This window comes from Sorex fumeus, unplaced genomic scaffold (genome assembly GCF_029834395.1).
Source record: "Sorex fumeus unplaced genomic scaffold, SorFum_2.1 ptg000050l, whole genome shotgun sequence".
Taxonomy (NCBI): domain Eukaryota; kingdom Metazoa; phylum Chordata; class Mammalia; order Eulipotyphla; family Soricidae; genus Sorex; species Sorex fumeus.
The window spans coordinates 18486183-18510128 of NW_026606107.1; the positions used below are offsets into that span (position 1 = coordinate 18486183).

At 40.5% G+C, this 23946-nt stretch overlaps 1 protein-coding gene across 1 annotated transcript in view; it reads right to left on the minus strand.

The window, feature by feature from the left end:
- Window positions 1–786: 786 nt before the first annotated feature.
- Window positions 787–23946, minus strand: part of PGK1 (phosphoglycerate kinase 1) — a 28613-nt gene continuing 5453 nt past the window's right edge. The window contains exons 2-11 of the mRNA XM_056124101.1: window positions 19704–19754; window positions 15550–15705; window positions 15289–15433; window positions 10431–10534; window positions 9358–9477; window positions 4190–4304; window positions 3539–3718; window positions 2104–2281; window positions 1650–1748; window positions 787–1267 (exon numbers count right to left, since the gene is read on the minus strand). Coding sequence (XP_055980076.1) covers window positions 1227–1267; window positions 1650–1748; window positions 2104–2281; window positions 3539–3718; window positions 4190–4304; window positions 9358–9477; window positions 10431–10534; window positions 15289–15433; window positions 15550–15705; window positions 19704–19754 — 1189 coding nt within the window. The 3' untranslated portion in view covers window positions 787–1226. The remainder of the gene's footprint in view (window positions 1268–1649; window positions 1749–2103; window positions 2282–3538; window positions 3719–4189; window positions 4305–9357; window positions 9478–10430; window positions 10535–15288; window positions 15434–15549; window positions 15706–19703; window positions 19755–23946) is intronic.

A 23946-nucleotide genomic window follows, 5' to 3' on the forward strand; every position in this document is an offset into this window, starting at 1 on the left:
CTGGGCCCGCTCGAGCAAACTGATGAACAATGGGAGGACAGTGACAGTGACAGAAACCTAGTTCCCCACTCTAACTGCTGCTGCCCACTTTCCTTCATTCAGAAATGTAATTTATTCTTTCCTTAAAACTGTGTTCTCCCAGCATGCTGAGATTAGACTCTAGACCGAACATGTTGCCACTCGATGCCTCTTTTGCAGGCCACAGCACCCAAAAGGAGAGAGAGAACAAAAGGGAGTGCCATGCCACAGAGGTAGGGTGGGATGGGGGGATAAGGGGGGGAGGGGTACTGGGATCAGTGGTGGTGGAAAATGGGCACTGGTGGAGGGATGGGTACTTGATCATTGTACAACAGAAACCCAAGCACAAAAATTTGTAAGTCTACAACTGTACCTCATGGTGTTTCACTAATAAAAAAAAATTTAAAAAAATATACATGAGACACAAAAAATGTCAGAGATACCACATTTGATCTAAATGTTCATGTGTTGTGTATAAATAAAAGAACAGTTGTATGAATTGTTTCATAAACTTTCTAGTCTGCAAAAGACCAGTTGTAATATTTTTAAATTAAAACATTAAAATTTTGTTTTCTTTCATAAAAAAATTATGTTCTCCCTGGAAGTGAGAGAGGGGTATGAGTGGGGGGTCTTGGCACTGTTGGTAGTTAGGTAACTATGCACACCAAGACCATGAATGCTAGTATCATTATAAACACACCACACCTTAACTGTAGCAATTTTAAAATTCTATTCTCATACTAACAAAGTATGACAGAAAAAAAAATTCCAGTCTCAATAGTTACTTTTATTATTTATTTAATAGTTCACCAATTTCATCCCCCTTCCATAGAGCTGGAATTTCATCTTGTTTCCATGCTGAGTAGTGAAACACTGATAAAGATTATTAGAATAAACTACTTCAAAAAGAGAACTAAGCTCACAGCTCATTTTTAACAGGCAAAATATAAATATACACACTCTAAAATGCATAATGGTTTAGTCACTAAGAAACTCAAATGGGATCTTGAAGAATGTAGGCAGATCCAGGATGCAGTAAAAAGATAAGCTGAGATGCTGTGTAATTGTTAAGGGCTCCTGTTGCTTCATCTATTGGCTACTAGCTGAATCTTGACATAGGGAAAGATTTTAGCTAATGCCAAGTGAAGATGCAGAAAATACTAACTTGACTTAGGGGTTGTGCACAGGAACCGAAAGGCAGGAAAATACTAAACATTGCTGAGAGCATCCACCCCAGGAAGGACTTTACCTGTTTTTGAGAGAGCACACACATATAAACAGCATTACTATAGGGCCCACTATGAGAGATTTGCCCATTTCTGTCTTCCCAATAATATCAGATCTTCTTTAGGATATATGGCCAGGAGTTGGTAATTTGCATTTTGGGTCTCAGGTCTACCAGAGCAGGCCTCCTTGAGGTCTATCTACCTTTCCTATCTGCCCCTTCCCACATCAAATAGATGCCAGGAGCTTTATGTTAAGTTCCTCCATTTGTACTGCCCAAACTAATAGTGACTACTAATGACAATGAAACGTATTAACTATTTCCACTCTATTCTACCCACCTCTCACTGAACAGACTCCATCCTTCCCCCAAACAAGCTAAATAAAAACACAGGGAAGAACCTCACCTTCCAGGAGCTCTAAACTGGCTCCACCTCCAGTGCTCACATGGCTGACTTTATCCTCCGTATTCCATTTGGCACAGCAAGTGGCAGTGTCTCCACCACCTGTTAAATAAAAAGCAACATGGAAAGGGAAAAAGGCAAGAAAGAAAAAAGACTGGCACACAAACTATAGGGAATACTGCCTAAAGCCTAACTAATAACATGAACCCCCAACTCATTAAGAGACTCCTTGAGAAGTACATAGCTGTTTTATTCAAGATTCATCCACTGTTATGAAACCTAGAACTGTAGTGGACGTTGCTTGATAGTGGACCATTTGCCTTGCATGTGTGAGGTCCTAGGTTTAATCCCTGGCACCCACAAATAAAGAAAAATCTAGGAAGAGTTAACCACTTACCTTCTACTTTTTTTCTTCTATCAGCTGAGATTTGCATAAGCTTTGTACAAGATTCCTTACCTATGATGGTGATGCAGCCTCTGGAAGTAGCTTTCACCACCTCATCCATAAGGGCTTTGGTTCCTCGGGCAAAAGCTTCCCACTCAAATACACCTACAGGTCCATTCCAGACGATCTGCTTAGCCCGACCAACAGCCTCAGCATACTTCTTACTGCTCTCAGGACCACAGTCCAAGCCCTAAAGGGCAGAGTTAAAAGAGAAGATGAAGGACCAGAGAGGTAACAGCAGTAAGGCACTAGCCTTGCATGTGGCTGAACTAGGTTTGATTCCTGGTACCACATATGGTCCCCCAAGCAGCACCAGGAATGATCCGAGTGTCACTGGGTGACACCCAAAACAACAAAGAGATGAGCTACCAACCAAAGCTACTTAGAGGAGTAAATGTCAACATGACTAGAACTCAAGACTCAAAGATTTTCTTCTAGACTTAAAAATTACCCTTAAAATCTTTTAAATTATAAACCTGTACATGTCCTCCATGGAACATTAAGTCTCAGGGTCTGTGTTCAAATTTATTGTATCTATAGTCACATTTCTTATGCAAGTTTAAAAACTAGATTGATGTCTTCAGGGTTCCCAAGGGAATATGGGGCAACGTCTAGAGGCATTTTTTTCATTTCTACAACTTGAGAGGGAGTACAACTGGCATAACAGTATATCACCAAGAAGGCCTTAAACAAGCTACACCATGACAAAAACTACCTGAGATGTCAATAGTGCGGATGCTAAGAGATACTGAACAAGATCACAGGTTCTCAAACTTTGGTGTGTATTGGAATCACCAGGAAGACTTGTTCAAGCAGATCAATGGGCTCCATCGCAAGTGTTTCTGATTCAGTAGGTCTGAATGTGGAGCCCAAGTACACGCATTTATTATTGCAAGTCCCCAAACAATGCTTATAACACTGTTTTTTGGGACCATATTCTGAGAAATAGTGAACTAAAAAATAAATGCCTAACTGAAGAATAGTTATTAAGTGAACTAATCACTATGGCACAATTTTATACAACTACTAAAATAACATGCAGAGAACACTAATAAACTTTAGTCTTTTATATACACACATTCACACAAATATATATCTATAATATTCATATACACACACCTGATTGTAATCAATATACTTCTATCTTAATGTTTTCCTGTACATAAGATTTCTTATACCAGAGTTTCGTTAGCAATACAAATCATGAAAGTACATAGCAGCCCTCCAGGACATACGTACTTAATATATTAAATACATGAAAAGACAGAAAATAGTTCTGTCCCATATTACTGATAAAGCAAAAATCTGCTGCCACTACTTTCACCCTATCCATTCTCCTCCAAGGAGGGAGCCTTTTAGTAGATATCTATAGAGATTGTTTTTTAAATGCTTGTTGATTGAATAAATAATACCAAAATATTTTTTATTCACTATACAAGTGACTCACCATCCAGTTCGCAGGTATACCAGAGGCCACAAGAGCTTGGCCAGTCTTGGCATTTTCATCAAACTTGTCAGCAATGACAAAGTCAACAGGCAAGGTAATCTTCACACCATTCTTCTCAGCTTTGGACATCAGGTCTTTGACAATCTTGGCTCCCTCTTCATCAAACAGAGATGTGCCAATCTATACAAGGGAAACAAGGTAATGAAGATCAGCCTCTGTATGAAGAACTTGATTACCACACCAAGCAGACAGGAACAATTTAAAATAACAATGCAAAAAGAAAAGGGTAGGTGGCTCAGTGGCAGAGCGTGTGCCTCACATGTGTGAGACCCTGAGTTTAAACCCTGAGTTTATCATAGAAAAATGAACAGAAAAATTGCTAAAATAAATTTAAATGGGAACTTTTGTTTATTTTGTTTTATGGCCACACTCGACAGTGCTTAGGACTTACTCCTGGCAGGCCCACGGAACCATATAATGCCAGGGATCAGAGCCGGACGGACCCATGCAATGCCTTACTCCACCCACTGTACTATCTCTCCAGTCCCTAAATGGGAGGTTTTAATGTTCAAGTCAGATACTGGGGTTTTTTTCACATGCTCTACTTATCATGGGTAACTACTTCACATCCACTTGTCCTTAGTTTCCTACCTCCATGTTGTTCAGCACCTTAAGGAAGGTAAAAGCCATTCCACCACCAATAATCATCTCATTGACTTTGTCCAACATATTATTGATCAGCTGGATTTTATCTGCAACTTTAGCTCTAGAGGAGAAAGCAAGAATCATCACCAAAAAGAACAAACATGATAAGGAAATTAAATTATACAGTCCAAGTTTTTTCTCTCAAGGCACAGGATAAAAGAAATGTCCCACAAGTGACAAAAATACTGGCTAACTTTATATTCCTCATACCCATTTCTAAGAAATTCTTCAAGGTATAATTCTAACCCAGTCTTTCCAGTAGGTGGCGTCAGAAGCCTTCAGCACAACTTGGGGGTGTTTCTGTTGTTCACTTAAAGAAAGTGGCGGGAGGGATACTGGGAAATTGGTGGAAAATGTGCATTGATGGAGGGATGGGTACTCGATCATTTTATGACTGAAATGTAATCACAATAGTTTGTAAGTCTGTAATTGCACATCATGGTGATTCATTGAAAAATTTTTAAAAAATTAAAAAAAGGAAAAGAAAAGAAAACAGGTTTCCTCGGGATGCTAAATAACTTTTTTAAAATTTTATTTTGTGAAAAGGGCCAAAACATCTGCTCTATACCATGAGAGGCTCAAAAGACCCACCAGTCTCTAAATGAAATGTGAGTTTCTGGGCCAGGGATGTGGTCAGGGGTAGAGTGCCTGCCCTATATGTATGGAGCGCTTAGTTTGATACCTCATACACAGACACAAAATAAACATAAAGGAACCGTGAGTTTCAAATAGGTCTACTTTGCACCTTCTCCCCCTAAAATCAGAGTCAAGATTGCTAATTGTGCCTGAGTAAGGCAGCTAATTGTAGCCAGTATTTCTAGTGTAAATACATACTCATGATAGTGATCATTTGCTGGAATATTTGCTTTATGGTATTTATTACTATACTAGTCATTAGCCCAGTGCATTTACTAAGCATTTATTTTGTCCGAACCACTGTTCTAGATCTTTGAGAAATATCAATGGGCAAAAACAGAGATTTCCCCTAGCCCTTTGGATTTATATTCTAATAGCGCAAAATAAGCAATAAACAGACATACCTGCTCCCTATAAGATAAAAAGATCCAAATAAAAGGGAAAAAATCATCTGAAGTACACCTTTAACTTCCTCAATAATAGTTTGTCTTCGCTAAACCTTCTCATATAACTAAATCAATCACACTTAAGTGAACAAATCACCTTGGACCTGTCTCTCTCTTCATTCAATAAAAAAGATGATATCTATCCCATAAGAGGTCCTATGTTAGGATTTGGAAATAGATTTTCAAAAAAGTAGTCACATTGTAGAATAGATGGCAAAAATGTATCTCCTTAGTGAGGATTACCACCAAGGGAAAGAATGGATTAATTACTTTATTGGGGTGGGATATGGGAGAAGCAGGACAAAAAAAGAGAAAGAAAAGGAAGGGATACAACAATTTCTAAACAATAGAGGATATTATATATTTCAAATGCCATTTCTTCAACAAATCAATAGAATGAAAATATAAGGAAGAGGAAAATTATATAAATATACCTTACAACCAAGCACGGACTACATCTGGATCATATTTAAAAAAAAACTATAAAAAGACATTCCTGAGATAAAGGATAACTACTACTAAATGCATACCATATATTCATAGTAAAAAAAAAGTTTTCAATTGTGAGCCAGAGCAATAGCACTGTGGGTAGGGCATTTGCCTTGCACGAGGCCAACCTAAGTTTGATCTCTGGCATCCTGTATGATCCACCGAGCAACACCAGAAGGAATTCGAGTGCAGAGCCAGGAGTAACCCCTGAGCTTAGCTGAGTATGGCCCCAAAAAAACAAAAACAGATTTAAATTATTAGGTAGCACTGTAGCACTGTCCTCCTGTTGCTATAAGAAAACTCATCAGTTATAAAATACATACAAAAACATTGTAAGTAGAAATATATAATATATAAAACTTTCTTTAAGATATTGGGGATGATATTTTCTAATGAGTTCTGGGATGTGGCTCTGTCGTACAGCACCTGCCTTATGGGCACAAAGCACCAAGTTTGATCCCAGGCACCACCCCAAATGCTGAGTACAGTCCCAGCAACATGGCCATTTTGGATCCCTACCACCACCACAAATGTGTGAGATCTAAAAGGACAAAAACAGGATGATATGACGTATATGTGGTATACAGAGTATGTGGTATTCAGAGTAACTGGATAGTTTAAAGTGGAGATGCTTAGATCACCTTTGTCCCTAGAGTACAGGAAGGAGAGGAAAGAAACAGAGTAAAGGGGGAGTGGAAAAAAGATAGATTAGAAGGAATAGGGGTAGGGGTAAAGGGTATTCACGTACATCGGTAGTGTTAAGGAATAACAGAAGAAAATATCTAAATCACACAGTTAATAAACACAGAAATCAAGAGATCATTAAAAAAAGAAAAAAAAGAAATCAAGGGACCGAAACTATAACAACCAAACTTAAAAAGGTGTCTGTCAAAAAGGGAGGCTAGGGCTGTGGGAAGGGGTCAGATAGGAAACCTGGGAACACTGATAAAGGGAAGTTAACACTGGTGGAGATATCAGTGATGGAACATTGTATGTCAAAGTCCCAACTATGAAAAGCTTTGTACATCACAGTGATTTAATAAAATAAGGTAAAGGTAAAGGCCCTCCCGTTGATTGTCGATTTGCTCGAGCAGGCCCAGTAACGTCTCCATTGGAGACTTTGTTGTTACTGTGTCTGGCATATCGAATACTCTCGGTAGCTTGCCGGGCTCTCCGAGAGGGGTGGAGGAATCGAACTCGGGTCGGCCATGTTGGCCGCTTGTAAGGCGAACGCCCTACCCGCTGTGCTATCGCTTGGGGAAAAACAATCTGAAGAAAATGAAAGGAATAAAATAAAATAAGAAGTTGGAAAACCATGTGAGATCTCTGGACACCACAACTAAGTGTGTGAGAGTGGCACCACCAAGTATGCCAACCCCAGGAATACCAACAAGTGTATGAACACTGTAACCAAGTGTGTTACTCATGGTCATTTCAACAAAAACAAAAGGAAGGAGAGGGATGAATTTAACTGCAATGGGAAAGGATCTACAAAATACTAACAAAAAGGGGCTATATTCCTAGTACTACATGTGGTCTTCTGAGCACTACCAGGAGAGACCCTAAGCACAGAGCCAGAAGTAAGCCCTGAGCACAGAGGGGTGTAGCCCCAAAATAAAAGGTGGTACAGGGGCGGGTAACTAGAGAAGAGATAAAACAAAACTGACCAAAAAGTCACATTATTGAAGCAGGGAAATGGGTACCTAGAAGTTTTTATTATATACTATTCTCTCAACCATACCTGTTCCAGTTTTTATACAAGAGTGTTTAGGGTTTGGAGAATTATGTTTTCCAGGGTGTGATAGGCCACAAATGGTGCCATATGTGGTATGAAGGATTGAACAGTAAGTTTGTGCTCAATTTTGTAGAACTGTTCAATGTAAAATTTTCCCAAGAGTTGTTAATAAGACTACACTGTAAGAAACGTGGTTTAAAAACCCTGCACGTCAGCTTCCCCCAAAATAGCTACTTCACACTCTTTAAAGCCTGATCTTAACTACCAGATGGATCAGGCAGCTCAGATCTTATTCCCCAATGAAGCAAAAGGATAATCCCGATTTTTTTAAACCAGTACATAGGGAAATGCTTCCAGGATACAGAAAACAACCTGTATGAACCTTAATTATTTTTAGGACATTGAAAGTGGCCTCAAAGTCTAAAAAGCAAGTAGCACTGCAGTACTGTAGCATTGTCCTCCCGTTGTTGATTGATTTGCTCGAGCGGGCAACATCTCCATTGTGAGACTTATTGATACTGTTTTTGGCATATCGAATATGTCACGGGGAGCTTGCCAAGCTTTGCTGTGCGGGCTGAATACTCTCGGTAGCTTGCTCTCCGAGAGAGGCAGAAGAATCAAACCCGGGTCAGCCGCATGCAAGGCAAATGCTCTACCTGCTATGCTAAAATTGACAACAAAATCCAAGTCAAATATCACAGGAAAGTGCTAAGGGAGTGTATTATCTTGGGGGAAGCTGGGGGCAGACCTGCTCAGCTCATAGGAGATAAGGAGCCTCTAGTGAAACAGAGGTTGCTCCTACCTATTTCCAAACTCACAGCTTCCTGTCCCTATTTTATCACCTAAAATTAACCTCCTAGCTCTCCATTCAAAATTCTGGAATTTCTCTACTATTTTAGTGAGGGGCACACCCAATGGTACAGAGGTCACACTGAGCTCTGTGCCGTGCTGGGGGACCATATATGACCAAGTACCCTAACCTCCATATTATCTCTCCAGCCCTGGAAGTTCTACTCTTAACTAAGCCATTCAAACTAGGATATCATTATAGACATGATATCCTTTCCCCATAGGAGAAAATAAACAAGTATGTGCCCTGAAGAAATCAATTCTAAATATTAAATATTACGAAAGAGCTGGAGAGATAGTACAAAGGTTCAAGTACTTACTGTGCATGTGGTCAAGCCCAGCACTGCATGTGGTCCCCCAAGCATTGCCAGGAGCAATCCCCACTACCACCACGTATGGTCCAACACCTTCCCCACTCCCAAAAACACATATGAAAAAGTTTTAAGTTAATACCTCGCCAGATTCTTTGTATTGAAAGGCTGAATAGTTCTGAACTGAAAGATTCAAACACTTCAAAACCTGTTGGATAAGCACCTATGCTAAGGAAATCCTTTTCAGTCTCTGCAGTCCCGAAGGCTCACCTGCATGAACTATATCGAGGGGCTTACTCTGGATGTCATTTGGGTTGCAGCTGGTAAGAGTTACACCAGTAGAAGATTGAAAGGCTGAACATTCCCTAGGCTCCCTTTACCAAAATTTACAAAGTTCTTCCAGAAGGCCCTCTCTACACAACTTCCCCCTCTTAATTTTGACAAACTCTCTCCCTTGTCCCTTCAAGACTAGGGGTTGTGATGGTTGTTGCAAACTCCAGATAAAGAACTGCCCTCTTTGGGTTCCCTAACCCCATCCACACCACCTTTATTGATTAATACCTTTATTAAATTCTCCTGTTACCCAGTCTGATTGTTCTATCTGGCAAATACATTACTTAAAAGCACAATCTGAAGAATTCTTCATACCCGCCCAAGATAGCCAGGAAGGGTTTTTCTGGGCTCTCCAGGGCCTTGGCAAAGTAGTTCAACTCCTTCTTCATCAAAAAACCGCCAGCCTTCTGTGGCAGATTGACTCCCACCATGGAGCTAGAAAAGATCAGAGAAATTCAAACTTAACCCAATATCTACCAATTCAACCAATCCCACAGTCCATATTCTTATCACTGAAATGTTTTCACTTCTAAGATTCCAAGAGGTAACTGTTTTTATCCACAAACTGCAACAAAAGCAAGGTACAAGCTTTTTGTTTTACCAATAATACAGTGCCACAAAAAAACAAGTAAAAAGCAATGACCTGAGTAACAATTGTATTTTTTTTTTTGTTGTGCCAGACCCACTGTGCTCAGAACTTACTCCTGGATCTGAGCACTCCTGGTCATGCTCAGGGGATCATATATAGTGCCGGGGATCAAATAGTGGCTGGCCATTTACAAGGCAAAAGTGCCTTAGCCCCTATACCATATCTCTGGCCCCTAAGTAGAATTTAAGATACCCAACTGACTTTCTTCAGGTCAAGAGTATAACCAGAATCAATAATCAGTCAATTGATAACAGGATGGAATTCCTCAATTTGCTTCCTGCTGACAACATAACACTGTGATCTTACAACATTCACAAAGGTGAAATTTTACATCAAATATCCTAAGAGAGAAAAAGCAACCTATTCCCAAAACTCAACAAAAAACTCCCAACTTGGGGACCTGAGCAATAGTACAGAAGGCAGAGTGCCTGCCTTGCACACAGCCGACTGGATTTTATCTATGACACCACATTATGGTCCCCTGGGCCTGCCATGAGGAAGTCCTATGCACCATCAGCAATGGTCCAAAACAAACAAAATAACCAACAATTTTCATTTTTATTTCCTCCTTAAATCAGGGATAGTCAATGTAAGTCAGCACAAGCCACAGAGAAACTGACTCTTTCACCAACTAGAGGAAGGATCACAGTTGCCAAAAGCAACCCAGAGTTTGGGCTGCTTGAGTAATCTGAGGAATGGAATACTGCCCTGTCTTGTCATCAGAAAAGAAACTTTGTACCTGTGGGCTCGGTGAGCAGTGCCAAAAGCATCATTGACATAGACATCCCCTAGTTTGGAAAGTGATGCTCGGAAGGCTTCTACTTTGGCTGGCTCAGCTTTAATCTGTAGAGAAAATCAAAGAATAATTTTAAAAACACAGGAAATGTTGATGGCTTCAAAGACAAACCAAGTCTAAAACCATACCAAGAGTCCTCTTAAATATCTCCAAAGATCCTGAGTTAATGGACAGCAGTTTATACAACCAACAATAAAGTGTGCTTTCTTTTTCCATATGGTGATTTTTCTAAGTGTCTTTGCCTTTCTTTGCCCTCCCTAAAACTGCAAAGTGAAGATGCCTGAGCACTGACTCAATGTCTAACTATATGAAGCTTACCACATCCACTGGTCTCTGTCCCAACACTTAGAAACAGATTCTAATTATCCTTCACTTGCCTTATTTTGACTCACTTCCTTATTTTATAATATTCTTGTAAAAGAATCATATTTGACCCAAGTTTCTGTCTAAACGGGCTTTCATGCAAAGAAAACTCAGATATATTCTTCATGAGAACACCAACAGGCCAGGACAACAATGGTAGAAACACACAACAAAAAAGGAACTCAGAAATATTTTATGTTGACTAAAAGGTATTACTAGGGGCCAGAGCAATAGTACAACAGTAGAGCACTTGCCTTGCATACAGTTAACCTGGGTTCAATCTCCAGCATCCCATATTGTCCCCCCAAGCACCATCATGGGTAATTCCTGAGTGTAGAGCCAGGAGTAACTCCTGTGCACCACTAAGTACAGCCCCAAAACCAAAAAAGCTATTACTGAGAAGGAGCCACATGCAAAGCAAGCACTGCTGTACTATTTATCCAGCCTCAAAAGGTGTTATGTTGATAGTCTTGCCTGAAAGTTTGGCACACAAAAAGGAGAATAACAAAAAAAAACAGAAGTAAAGGATAGGACCTTAGAAGGGTAAGTCACTATCTTGGTATTCCTCCTCAAAGTAGGACAGAAGATGAATCAAGCAAAGACTTGTCAGGAGACAAAACAAAAATGCAGAGGACGCAAGCCAGATGAAGGGGATTATGGCACAGGAGAGTTCACAGCACAGTCCCAACATTCATTTCAGCCAACATTCATTTCTATGTCAAAGGGGCTCCCAGGAAGACTAATAATGCAAAGAATGCAGTTTTAGCTTTCATACTAAAGCTAAAACTGAAAACTGTAGAACACTCTTATGTTTGAAAGAAGAGACATACAGTAATGAAAATATTACTTGACTGCCAAGAGACCTGGGTTCTAAACTCACCTTTGACACTAATTCATCATATAAACCTGACTAATTCTGCTAAAAATGTATCACTTTTCTATTTCAGAATCATTTGAGGAAAAATTGGACAAATTAAAGTTTCTCCATGAAAAAAAGTATTAAGAGAATCAACTAAAGGTTTTTCTCATTTTTGATCCTTAATTAGAAGGAAAAGAATGTGGACAACTGGAGGTCAAAAGAAATATTTTATTTCCTCACTTTGGTCCTTTCACCATTTTGAACTGAAGACTGACTTGTGAAATGCTGATTGAGTGCTGAAAACCAGTGAACACTAAATGTACTGTTAATTTTTTTAATCATTCTAGCATAGTTGGTTCATCTCCTCCTAAATAAATTATGCTTCAACTTACCAACTGCCTCCTGCCATTTCTTTCTGTTTTTGTTTTGGAGCCAGGCTGGAGCGATAGCACAGTAAGTAGGGCATTTGCCTTGAATGCAGCCAACATGGCTGACCCGAGTTCGATTCCTCTGCCCCTCTTGGAGAGCCCAGCAAGCTACTGAGAATATCTGGCCCACACGGCAAAGCCTGGAAAACTACCCCGTGACATATTTGATATGCCAAACACAGTAACAGCAAGTCTCATAATGGAGATGTTACTGGGCCCACTCGAGCAAATCGATGAATGGGAGGACAGTGACAGTGTTTGGGAGCCACACCTGGCAGTACTCAGGTCTTACTCTTTGCTCTAAGCTCAGGGGTCACTCCTGGAGTATCAGCAAAATATATGGGATACCCAGGAAGTAACTCTTCAAACCCAGGAAGGCCACACGCAAGACGAGTGCCCTACCCAAAGTAGTACTGCTTTGGCCCCACCTCCTGCCATTTCTAAGGCCTAGAGTTAAGTTTGTTTTACATGAGCTTTAATTTTAAAGGGCATCAAATTTTAGATCAGCATTTGACTCATACTACTGTAGCAAGACCATGCCAAAAACAGGCTAAGGAAAAAACAGGACCTGAAGTGCTAAGAAAAGAAACTGCTAAAAGGCAGACACTCAGATTACTTTATGAAATGTCACAAGTAGAACAGAGTGAGTCACTAAGCTTGGTCCTTAAAATGAAAGACCTTAATTGTGAAAAGTTCTAAAGTAACCTGCTTTGAGTCATTCTCAAAGAGCCAGCTCAGAATTTAATACCTGAATTTTGCTTGTTTGTTTCTTGGGTTACCTATGGTTTCTTCTGCATAACAATGAAAGAGGTGCATAACTTTTCCACCATCTATATACAGTTATTATAGACTATATGGAGCTGGAGAGATAGTACAGCAAGTAAGATTATAGCCTTGCATGGAGCTGACCCATCTTTAGTTCCTGACACTGCACATGTTCCCCAAGCACCACCAAGATTCATCCCTGAGCACAGAGCAAGGAATAAGCCCTGAGCACCACCGGGTATGGTCCAAACACCAAAGTTAGATGACCTAGGATCAGAGATGGTTCAATGGGCTGAGTAAATGCTTTGCATGCAGGAACCCCAGGTTTGAGCCCTGCCACCACATGCTTTCCAAGTACTGCTAAGAGTGATGCTGAGCACTAATCCAGGAGTAGCCACTGAGTACCATGGTTCAAAAAAACAATTAAAAACGGCTTGCCAAGGGGCCAGAGTGACAGTACAGCAGGGAGGGCATTTGCCTTGTACGCTGCCAACCTAAGTTTGATCCCCAACACTACAGTCCATATGGTCCCCCGAGCACCAGCAGGAGTAATTCCTGAGCGGAGAGCAGAGCCAGAAACAACCCTTGAGCATTGCCATGTGTGTCCCAAAAAGAGAAAAAAGAGAAAAGCTTACCAGGGCCAGAATGATAGTACAGTAAGTAAGGCACTTACTATGCATATGGAAACTAAGAAAGTTTACATGGACAACCAACCAAATGTAGCCTCCTAAGGAGTAAGCTCTGAGCACAGAGCCAAGAGTAAGCCCTAAGCAGTGATGGCTGTGGCCCAACCTCATCCCCTCCTCTGAAATAGTTTGCTAATGGACTGAATTATAAAGCCTATCAAGAGCACCATTACCTCTAACTTTAGTCAAATCCGCTATTTCTGAGACTATCTCTTTTTAAAATGATGGCCTATATTTCCCTATCTTAAAAAGAAAATCAAAGAAATATACTTTACAGTTCAGAAAAATGCCTTAAATCCAGGAATATATCCTCATAACCACCAAGTATTCCCAAACAAGCCTTTTCCTTTTAACACAGAAAAGTTCTTTCTCTGACCATATAATTCCTTTATAAGAAATTCCCAAATGTGTCAAATTTAATTTGCTATCTTTAAAGTATAAACAGTTTAATTTGCTATCTTTAAAGCATCAACCTAAAAGGGGAATTAATTTAATGCTTACCAAAGTCAAGCATTAAATTAATTCCCCTTTTTAGTAAGAATACCTATTTCCCTTCCAAAATACAAAGACCTGTTAATACAAAATAATTATTGAAGCCTTGGCCAAAACTAAGCTAAAATCGGCTATGCTGGACATACATCTGACCTAGCAAGTAATACCTTAACCCTGGTGTGCAACAAAGGAACATTTAGAAAGCAGCATATTCACCTAATACTCTTTGCATTGAGATGGTGCTTATATATCTGTCAAAGATAGTTCAGGGGTCAGAGAGACAGTGCAGAGGCTAAGGTGCTTCCCTTGCACATGTCTGACCCCAGTTCAATCCCCGACACCGCCAGGAATGATACCTGAACGAAGCACCAGAAGTAAGAGCTGAGCACTGCCAACTATGGCCAAAAAGCCCAGAAAAATGAAAATAAAATTCTTCATTGAGAACTGGCTTATAGAATTGGGCTTACCAAGAGCAATTACCAAGGAGGGTGGTTCCTGCAATAATAGAAGGTGTTTGAATGCTGGTAGATGGTGTTTGAACATTATAGGCATGAAAATCACTCATTAAAAGTACTGTAAACTAATCTGGAGAGTTGGTATAGGGGGAATTTGCCTTGCACATAGCCAACCTAAATTCAGTCCTCAGCATATGGTTCCGCAAGCCCTACAAGGAGCGATCCATGTGTGGAGAACCAGAAGTACACCCTGAAGTAAGCCCTGAGCACAGCCAAGTTTTGTCCATAAACAAAAAGAAAAACGTACTGTGAATCATGGTGCTAGAGAAACAGTACAGCAGGGAAGGTGCTTGCCTGGCAAACGGCTGACCGAAGTTAGTTACCAACATCCCATATGGTCCCCCAAGCCCACTAAGAGGAATCCCTGAACAGGGCCAAAAAGAGACACTGACTACAGCCAAGCATGGTCCAAAACACAAAAAATAATAAAATTCTATATACATAAACAAAGGTAGTTGAAAACCTCTGAGCATGAAGAGGGCATGTGCCATGCTGGGAATTACCTTTCCTATGACCTATGTCGTGATTACACAGTTGTGTTTATTTGTGTGATAAATGTATTGTTATGTTTTGTTATACTTCAATGAAAAGGTAAAGGATGACCAGAGCTTCTCGAATCTCTCGAATCTTCAATCACAGTCACTTACAGACTCAGCCCTCATCCCCATCTAGGTGGAAAATCACAAGTTGTACCTTGTTCCCAGAAGCATCTTTTCCTTTCCCCTCTTCCTCCACATGGAACCGGAGGTTCTCCAGCAGGATGACAGACCCAGCAGCAGGGTCAGCACAGGCTTTCTCCACTTCTGGGCCCACACAGTCTTTCAAAAATAAAACATCCCTGTGGAGAGCACAAGAAAAAGACAAATGAGCAGTCTGAAAGTTAAGAACCAGTAATGATATGCTTGGAAACATCCCCTGTAACAAAGTCTACCAGTAACAGGATCTGTAACTTACTTGGCCAGCAGAGATTTGAGTTCTCCAGCAACTGGCTCCAAGGAGTACTTATCGGGCATAGGGACACCATCAGGCCGGCCAAGATGGCTCATAAGAACAACTGACTTGGCTCCATTGTCCAAGCAGAATTTGATGCTTGGGATGGCTGCCTTGATCCTACAAACAGGAAATAAAAAGGACAGCTGATAGAATGCAGTAATTCTTTTAGAAGGAATTATTTTATGATTAGTGACATCTATTTTATCAATAGCGTCATAAAACCTAAATTCCTACAAAACTACAGTCTACAACTCAAAGACATTTCTCAGGTTCATGGTCAAAGAAAAATTCAATTACAATGCCAACCCTCCTCCTGGCATTGTATGGTGTCATCATCATTTTTGCCCCTTGGAAAGAGTATGACACAGCGGAACTAAAGTTTCTATCTTTTTTTTTTTTTTTGCTTTTTTGGGTCACACCCAGCAATGCACAGGGGTTACTCCTGGCTCTGCGCTCAGGAATTACTCCTGGCAGTGCTCAGGGGACCATATGGGATGCTGGGATTCGAACCCGGGTCAGCCGAGTGCAAGGCAAACGCCCTACCCGCTGTGCTATCACTCCAGCCCCTAAAGTTTCTATCTTTAAAAGGACCTGCTTTAGAGAAGGGACCAGTATGGCAATAAGAGTTAGAAATGATCACTCTGGACAAGAACTGAGTGTTGAAAGTAGGTAAAGGAATATACATAAATACCTTTCACTATTTGTATTGCAAACCATAATGCCAAGAAGGAGAGGGAGAAAGAGAGAAGAGAGAAAGAGCACAAGAGAGAAGAAAAGTGCCTGCAGAGAGTCAGGTGAGGTGGAGGGAGAAGGAAACTGGGGACATCGGTGGTGAGAAATGTACACTGGTGAAGTGGGGTGGGTGTTGGAACATTATATAACTGAAACCCAATCATGAACAACCTTGTAACTGTGTATCTAACTATGATTCAACAGAAAAAAAAATTTAAATAAAAAGACCTGCTTGGCCAGAAAGATATACAGTGCAGCATGTAAGGCGCTTGCCATGCACATGGCCCATGCCCATCCAATTCCCAGCACTACCTATGGTCCCCCAAGAAATATCAGGAGTGATCACTGACAACAGAGCCAGCAGTGAAGTCCTGAGCACGATCCAATGTGGCTCAAAAACAAACAAAAAATAGATAGAAGGACCTGCTTGCTTGCAAAATTGGCCCCAACCTCGTGTCTTCAAACTCGATTTTCAAAATAGTCCCTGAGTTCTCTGACAAGCACCATTCCCTATTTTTACTCTGTTTAACCAAGTTTTATGCTGAGCATCTGTTTCCCTATAGAATGCTGGAACCAGGTAATTGATACAGGTAATCTATGCAACCAGTTTCCAATAAAATCTTGGGAATATAATCCCTAATTGTTTTCTCTATGCACCAACAATGAGCACAGTTAAAAGTACCTTCCACTGCTAGAGAGGGGAACACACTTGTATTTGTCACCACATGGAAAGGAGAACTGGAAGTCCATGTATGGATTTTTTCCAGACTCTTCCTGTATCTTTTCCTCTTGCTGATCCTGTCATGTATCCTTTCAAAGTAATAAACATCAGTCCTGATAATTATAGGTTGACTCCTTCTAGTAAATCACCAGACATATGTATGTTCAGTTAGAAAAAAATTTAAATATATGTATATTTGACCTTTGAACAACTTGGGGATAAGGGGCACTGATGCCCCTGCAACTACAAATACACGTATCAATTAGAGTTGGTTCTCATATATAAGTCCTACATTCTGGAATTCAGCCAGGGGAGGCAGAGAGATAGTAAGGCAGTTAAGGTCTCTGCCTTGCCTGCAACCAGCCCCAGTTTCCTGGCACTGCATAACTCAAGTGCTGCCAGAACCAAGTCCAGCACTGTCAAGTCTGCTCCCCTTCAAAATGAGGAATTTAACCAAACATCTAAGGTTGGATGAATCCATGAATGCAGAATCCTCAGAGGGCACAGGAAGTAGTACAGGGGGTAAGGCAGATATAGCCTAACCTTAGTTCAATTCCTCGGACCACATGCCCTCCAAGCATTGCAGGGTGCAGTCCAGGAATCCCCAAGCATCAGAAGGGTGGCTGGGGTGTTTCTTGGCAACGCAGAGGCAAATCAGCACCACAATGGACTGAACCACATAACCAAGAATAGACAGAAGAGGACCAGAGCAATAGTATAGCATGTAAGGTGCTTGCCTTGCACATAGCTAACCTAGATTAAGTCTCCAGCACCACAAATGGTCCCCCAAGTCCTGCCAGGAGTGATCCCTGAGCACAGAGCCAAAATCCCTGAGCACTATTCCTTGTGCCCCACCTCCCTCCTCCAAAGGAGAAAAAAGAAAGGAAGAAAAAGGGTCAGAGAGATAGTATAGCAGGTATAAGACACTTGCCTTGCGTGCAGCTTACCAGATTTGATCTCCAGCACACCGGTGGTATGGTACCCTGAACCCTACCAATAGTGATTTCTGAGCATAGATCCAAGAGTAAAACCTCTAAGAAGTGCCAGATGTGGACCCCAAAAAGAAACAAATGAAAAGAATAGAAAAAAGATACTTCTGGTTCCCTGAGCACTACTTGGGAGCCACCCTTTAAAAATAACTAGAGGGGCCAGAGTAATAGTACAGCAAGTAGGGTACCTGTCTTGCTTACCAATCAGGGTTGGATCCCTGGCACCTCACTGGTCCTTTGTGCACTGTCAGGACTGATCCATGTATACAGAGCCATGAGTAAGCCCTAAGCACTGCTGGGTATGCACCCCCTACCCCCCCAAAATAGAAAAAATAACTAGAGATTCATAAAGAATAATGATAGGAAACACCACTGTTATGGTGGCATTTCAGCAGAGAACTGAATGATTAAAAATGAAAAAAACATGTTTCAGGTCTGAATGATAGTACAGCAAGCAAGGGCTTCCCTTGCATGTAGTTAACCAGGTTCAATTGCCAGCTCCTCATTCCCTGGGGAATGACCAGGAATGATTCCTGTGTGCAAAGGCAGAAGTAATCGCCAAGTATCTCTGGGTACGGCCCAAATACAAAACCAAAAATATTTTTCTAAATTATCTTTTCTATGTATCAGACATAAAAACTCATTTATACCACATAAAGACAAGTTAATTAGGGGAAATTTCCCAATAAAATCAAATTAGTTTTTAGGATTCTCCCTTGTCAGTAAACTCTATTATCACTAACACTTCATTTGTCTATCATATCTAGGGACTTCTGAAAGTAAAAAGATTTATATGCATGGCCTCTTGACCACCAATGCATATAGCCAGCAGTGTTAGAGAAGCGGCAAAACAAAAAAAAACATGAAAAAATAAAATTTTAAATAAAAACCTTCTTTTACATCCTGGTTGTGGAGTAGTACTATCACTTGAATTTTCTGTTTCTGAATCTAGGAGCAAAGACATTTGAAGCAATCTAAAGTAACTAAAAATATCAATTCTGAATTTTTCCCTGAAACTGAAATTCCTTCTTTTTTAAATTTTTTATTAGTGAATCACCATGAGGTACAGTTACAGACTTACAAACTTTCGTGCTTGCATTTCAGTCATACAATGATCGAGTACCCATCCTTCCACCAGTGCCCATTCTCCATCACCAATGATCCCAGTATCCCTCCCAGCACCCCCACCGCACCCCTACTCTTGAACTGAGATTCTTAAGAAAAATGGCTTATCTGAGCCCTGAGGAACAGGGGTTTATAAGAACTACATGTAATTTTAATTATTGGCATTAAAAACATTTTCATTGCTCTTCATTTTGCAAGAGAAGCCAAATAACTTCATCTTGACTATTTCAGAAAATGTCATTCTTCAAAATTGAAAACAGGAGGAGGAAAAATAATCACTCTCTGGGTTTTTCCCAATTTCTGCACTCTCACAAGAGTAAAGCAGATGGTGGGTTGGTGGAAAGAATAGATCATATGGTTTAGTTTGGCAAATTTCTACAATAAGAAGAAAAACAACTTCATCCTATATACCCATACCCATACACATGTTTGTGTTTTCGTTTCTGCTGGGGATTGAAACTACGGCTTTCTATATGAGACACATGCACTTGAACACCAACCTACATCAGTCTTTAGTCTAACGAAAGGCTGCTTGGCAGGAAACTTACCTCTGGTTGTTTGTTATCTTGTTGTTCTTCATAGGAACATTGAAGTCCACTCTGAAAAACAAAAAGAAGTTCCAGATTCAAAACTCTAAACAATTTAGTATTTAGGAGAAACACTTAAGTTTCAACCAGGTAAATATGTTGGAGGTCCAAAATTCACCTTAAATATATCCTGTGGTAAAAGAAGTCAAAATAGGTGAGAAACGTGGGAGTAGTGACTGAGATAGGACAACAAAAAGGGTTTCTGGTTTTCTGGTAAAATTTTCTCTTTATCCGGGTGACTGCACAATAGAAATGTTCCCATTTGGTGGTAATTCTTTAAATTTCTGGTTTGTGCCTTTTAAGCCTGTAATCTCAGGCCAGAAAAATGACTTCAAAGTAAATGCTTTGGGGCCAGAGCAATAGTATAGCAAGCGGGTAGGGTGTTTGCTTTGCACACTGCACATGGCAGATTCGGATTTGATCCCTAGCATCCAATCCCCTGAGTACCACGAGGAGTAGTTCCTGAGTGCAGAGACAGGAGTAACCCTTGATCACAGCTGGGTGTGGTCCCCCCAAAACCAAAAAAAAGTACATGCTTTGCATGCAGGAGTACTGGGTCCAACTCCAGCCCTGCATGGTCCCCTGAACACTACAAGGAGTAACTCTTAAAGCACAAAGCAAAGGATAGCCCCCTGGCCACTAACAGGTATGGCCTCAAAATAAAAACTGCACATAGTATATAATACATGGATTATGAAAATCATACTTTAAATGTTATTTTTTAAAACTAAAAAAAACAAGTCCCAGAGAGATTACACAGATATAGAGGTTAATGTACTAGTCTTGCCAGTCATCGCTAACCCCAGTTCAATCCCCAACACCACATATCCGTGGCATCTCATATGGTCCCCTGAGCACCTTCAAGAGTGATCCCTGAATACAGACCCAGGAGTATGTTATGAAGATCATTTGTGTGCCCTCCACCCCCTCAAAATCTCACTAAATATGTAATATGAGACCTTACTTAAATCACAGAAAAACAGCCCCAATGACCTGGGAAACTCAAACCAGCAACTCCCTTTATAAATAATTGTATGTAGGCTTCGCATAATAGTATCTTAATTATAGTGGTGAATGAGGAAGGTAAGAAGAATATATCTTGATTCTAATTCCTTTGATATTATTTCTGCATGACCCAAAAGAAAAAACTGGGCCGGGGAAAAAGTATAGCGGGTTAGGAGCTTGCCTTGCTTGCAGCTGACCCAGGTTCAATCCCCCACACAACATACAGTCTCCCATGCAACCCTAGGAGTTCACCTCCAGGATCTCCAGGAGACCCCTGAGCTCTGAAAATAAGTGGATGTGGTCCAAAAACAAAAGCAAAAAAAAAGTGAAAAAGCAAGTCAAGAGATTACCATTCTAAGATCCAGAGAAATAGTAGATAAAGTGCTTGCCTTGCACGCAGCCAAGCCAGTTTTGATCCCAGGCATGCTATAATGTCCCCTAAGCTCCACAAAGTGTTCCCTGAGAACAAAGCGAGGAGTAAGCCCTAAGCACCACTGTGTGTGGACCCCCCTCAAAACAGACTATCCTTCTTTCAGAAATTATTTTGCGCCTCCAGACCAGAAGGGATCTAGTGTTTAAGACAAAATATTCTTCAGGCAAAATGCAGGCAATAAAATAAAACTGCTTACATAATAAACTAATAAATCAAGCTTTTAAAAGCTGTCAAAAAATCTGAGTGAAGGAAACAGACAGAACATTCCATACTAACTTCAGAAGTGTCTTCAATGATTGCTACTCCATTGGCACAAAACATGAAAACAAGCAAAAAAAAAAAAAAACAAATGGGACAATATCAAACAAAGTAGTTTCTGCACTGTGAAAAGAAAAATAATTAAAACAAAGAGACAAGCTATTAAATAGGAGAAAATATTTATATACCATATACCTCACAAAGGGTTAATATCCAATATATGTAAAGCACTCAACAACAAAACAACTCCATCAAAAATGGATAGAATGGGAGGTCGGAGTGATAGTACAGTGGGTAGGGCATTTGCCTTGCACGATGGTGGACTGGGTTCAATCTCTGGCATCCCATATGGTTCCCCGAGCACTGCCAGGAGTAATTTATCAGTGCAGAGCTAGGAATAACCCCTCAGCATCACCATCTGTGACCCAAAAAGCAAAAAAAAATGGGGAGAACAGCTAAATGACACTTCTCCAAGAAGCAAAATGCGTATGAAAAAGTTCATGGGGCTTGGAGACAGTACAGCAGGAAGGGTGTTTGCCTTACTTATAGCCAACCCAGGTTTGATCCCTGTCACTCCATATGGTTCTCTGAGTTCACCCAGTGTAACTCCTGAGCACAGAGCCTGGAGTAACACCTGAGCATCACCAAGTGTGGTCCAAAAACTAAAACAAAAGTTCAAAGTCAATGTTGTCACATAAATGCAAATCAAATTAACAAAGATATAGCATCACACCAGTGAGAATGAACTTGAATGACATAGTATCAAAGAGGGTAGAGACAAGGAACTATATAAAGGAGGAACTATATAAAGAAAGGAACTCTCATTCACTATTGGTGGGACTGAAACAGGCTCAGCCTCTATGGAAAATAATATGGATACTTCTCAAAGTAAGAAAAATAGAACTTTCATATATTTGGGGTCAGAGCAATAGGGCAATTGTGCTGCCTGCGACTAACCTGGGTTTGATCTCTGGAAACCCAGATGGCCCCCTAGCCATGCCAGTAGTGATCGCTGAACTCAGAGCCAGGAGTAACCCTGAACATTGCTGGATGTTGCCCAAACGCCCCACCCTCACCACCCAAAAAGAAATTCTGTATGATGAAGCAACTCTACCCCTTGGTAGAGAATACAAAAACACAAATTCAAAAATATAAACATACCTATGTTTACTGCAGCACTATTTACAATTGCTAAATCTGGAAACATGCCCAACAGATGAGTGGATTTAAAAGACAGTGATTTTTATACATAATAAAATTTTATTCAGTATAAGAAAAGATGAAATCTTGCATTTTGTTACAACATGGATAGAACTAGAAAGTGAAATTAGGTAAGTAAAGTGAAATTAAGAGAAAGACAATTAGTGGATGATCTCATTCATATGTGGTATACCAAGAATAGATGGAACAATGTCCAGTGGAAAATATGCTTAGACTACGACAGATACTATAATTGAGGTTACCACAAGAATTAAGGGTATTTACATTCTTTCTGATCAAAGAGTTCAATGGATAGTGAAGAACTATTGGCACATTGGTGGTAGGGGTGGTATGCTAACACTGTACCCCTACAACATTTATACTCTTACAAACCACTGTTGCACAAAAACACAAATCCTAAGAATGTCACCCTGCCCACCTGACAAATAGTTAACTAGAAGTGATTGAGATAATACAAGCAAATAAAAGAAAGCTTCTCCTTTCTTGTCCAACAGAGTAATGCTTTACCTTTTTAAAATTAGTAATTCCTTCCCCCTTCTGAACTTTGGATCTTTAGCTTACTTCAACATAACTGAAAACAATGATGTGTAGCAACTGGTCAAAATCATCCTACCAAGACTTCTTTTTAATTTGTTGGACTGGAGCGATAGCACAGCGGTAGGGTGTTTGCTTTGCACGCAGATGGCCCAGCCAACCCAGGTTCAATTCCTTCACACCTCTTGGAGAGCCCGGCAAGCTACTGAGAGTATCTTACCTGCACAGCAAAGCCTGGCAAGCTACCTGTGATGTATTCGATATGCCAAACACAGTAACAAGTCTCACAATGGAGACGTTACTGGGCCCGTTCAAGCAAATCGATGAACAACGGGAGGACAGTGCTACAGTGCTACAATGGACCCAATCCCAGCAGTACTCAGGGAGTCAGGCAGTGCTTTGAGATAGAATCTAAGGCACTGCATATGCAAGGCACAGGTACTCTACCAATTAATTTGTATCCCCTGTTCCCACTAAGGAATTTTTTTTTGGTTTCGGGGCCACACCAGGCGGTACTCAGGGCTTACTCCTGCCTCTGTACTCAGAGACCACTCCTAGAGGAGCTGAGACCACATGGAATGCTGGGGATTGAATGCAGGTTGGAGGATGCAAGGCCAGCACTCAGCTCTTTGTACTATCTCTTCAATCCCAAATTCATTTTAAGTGATTTCCTTTTCTCTGTAAAATGCATTTTTATGTTTAGTTACTATGAAAATTATAGTGGAGCATAATAAAAGAGATCAAATGGAAGCA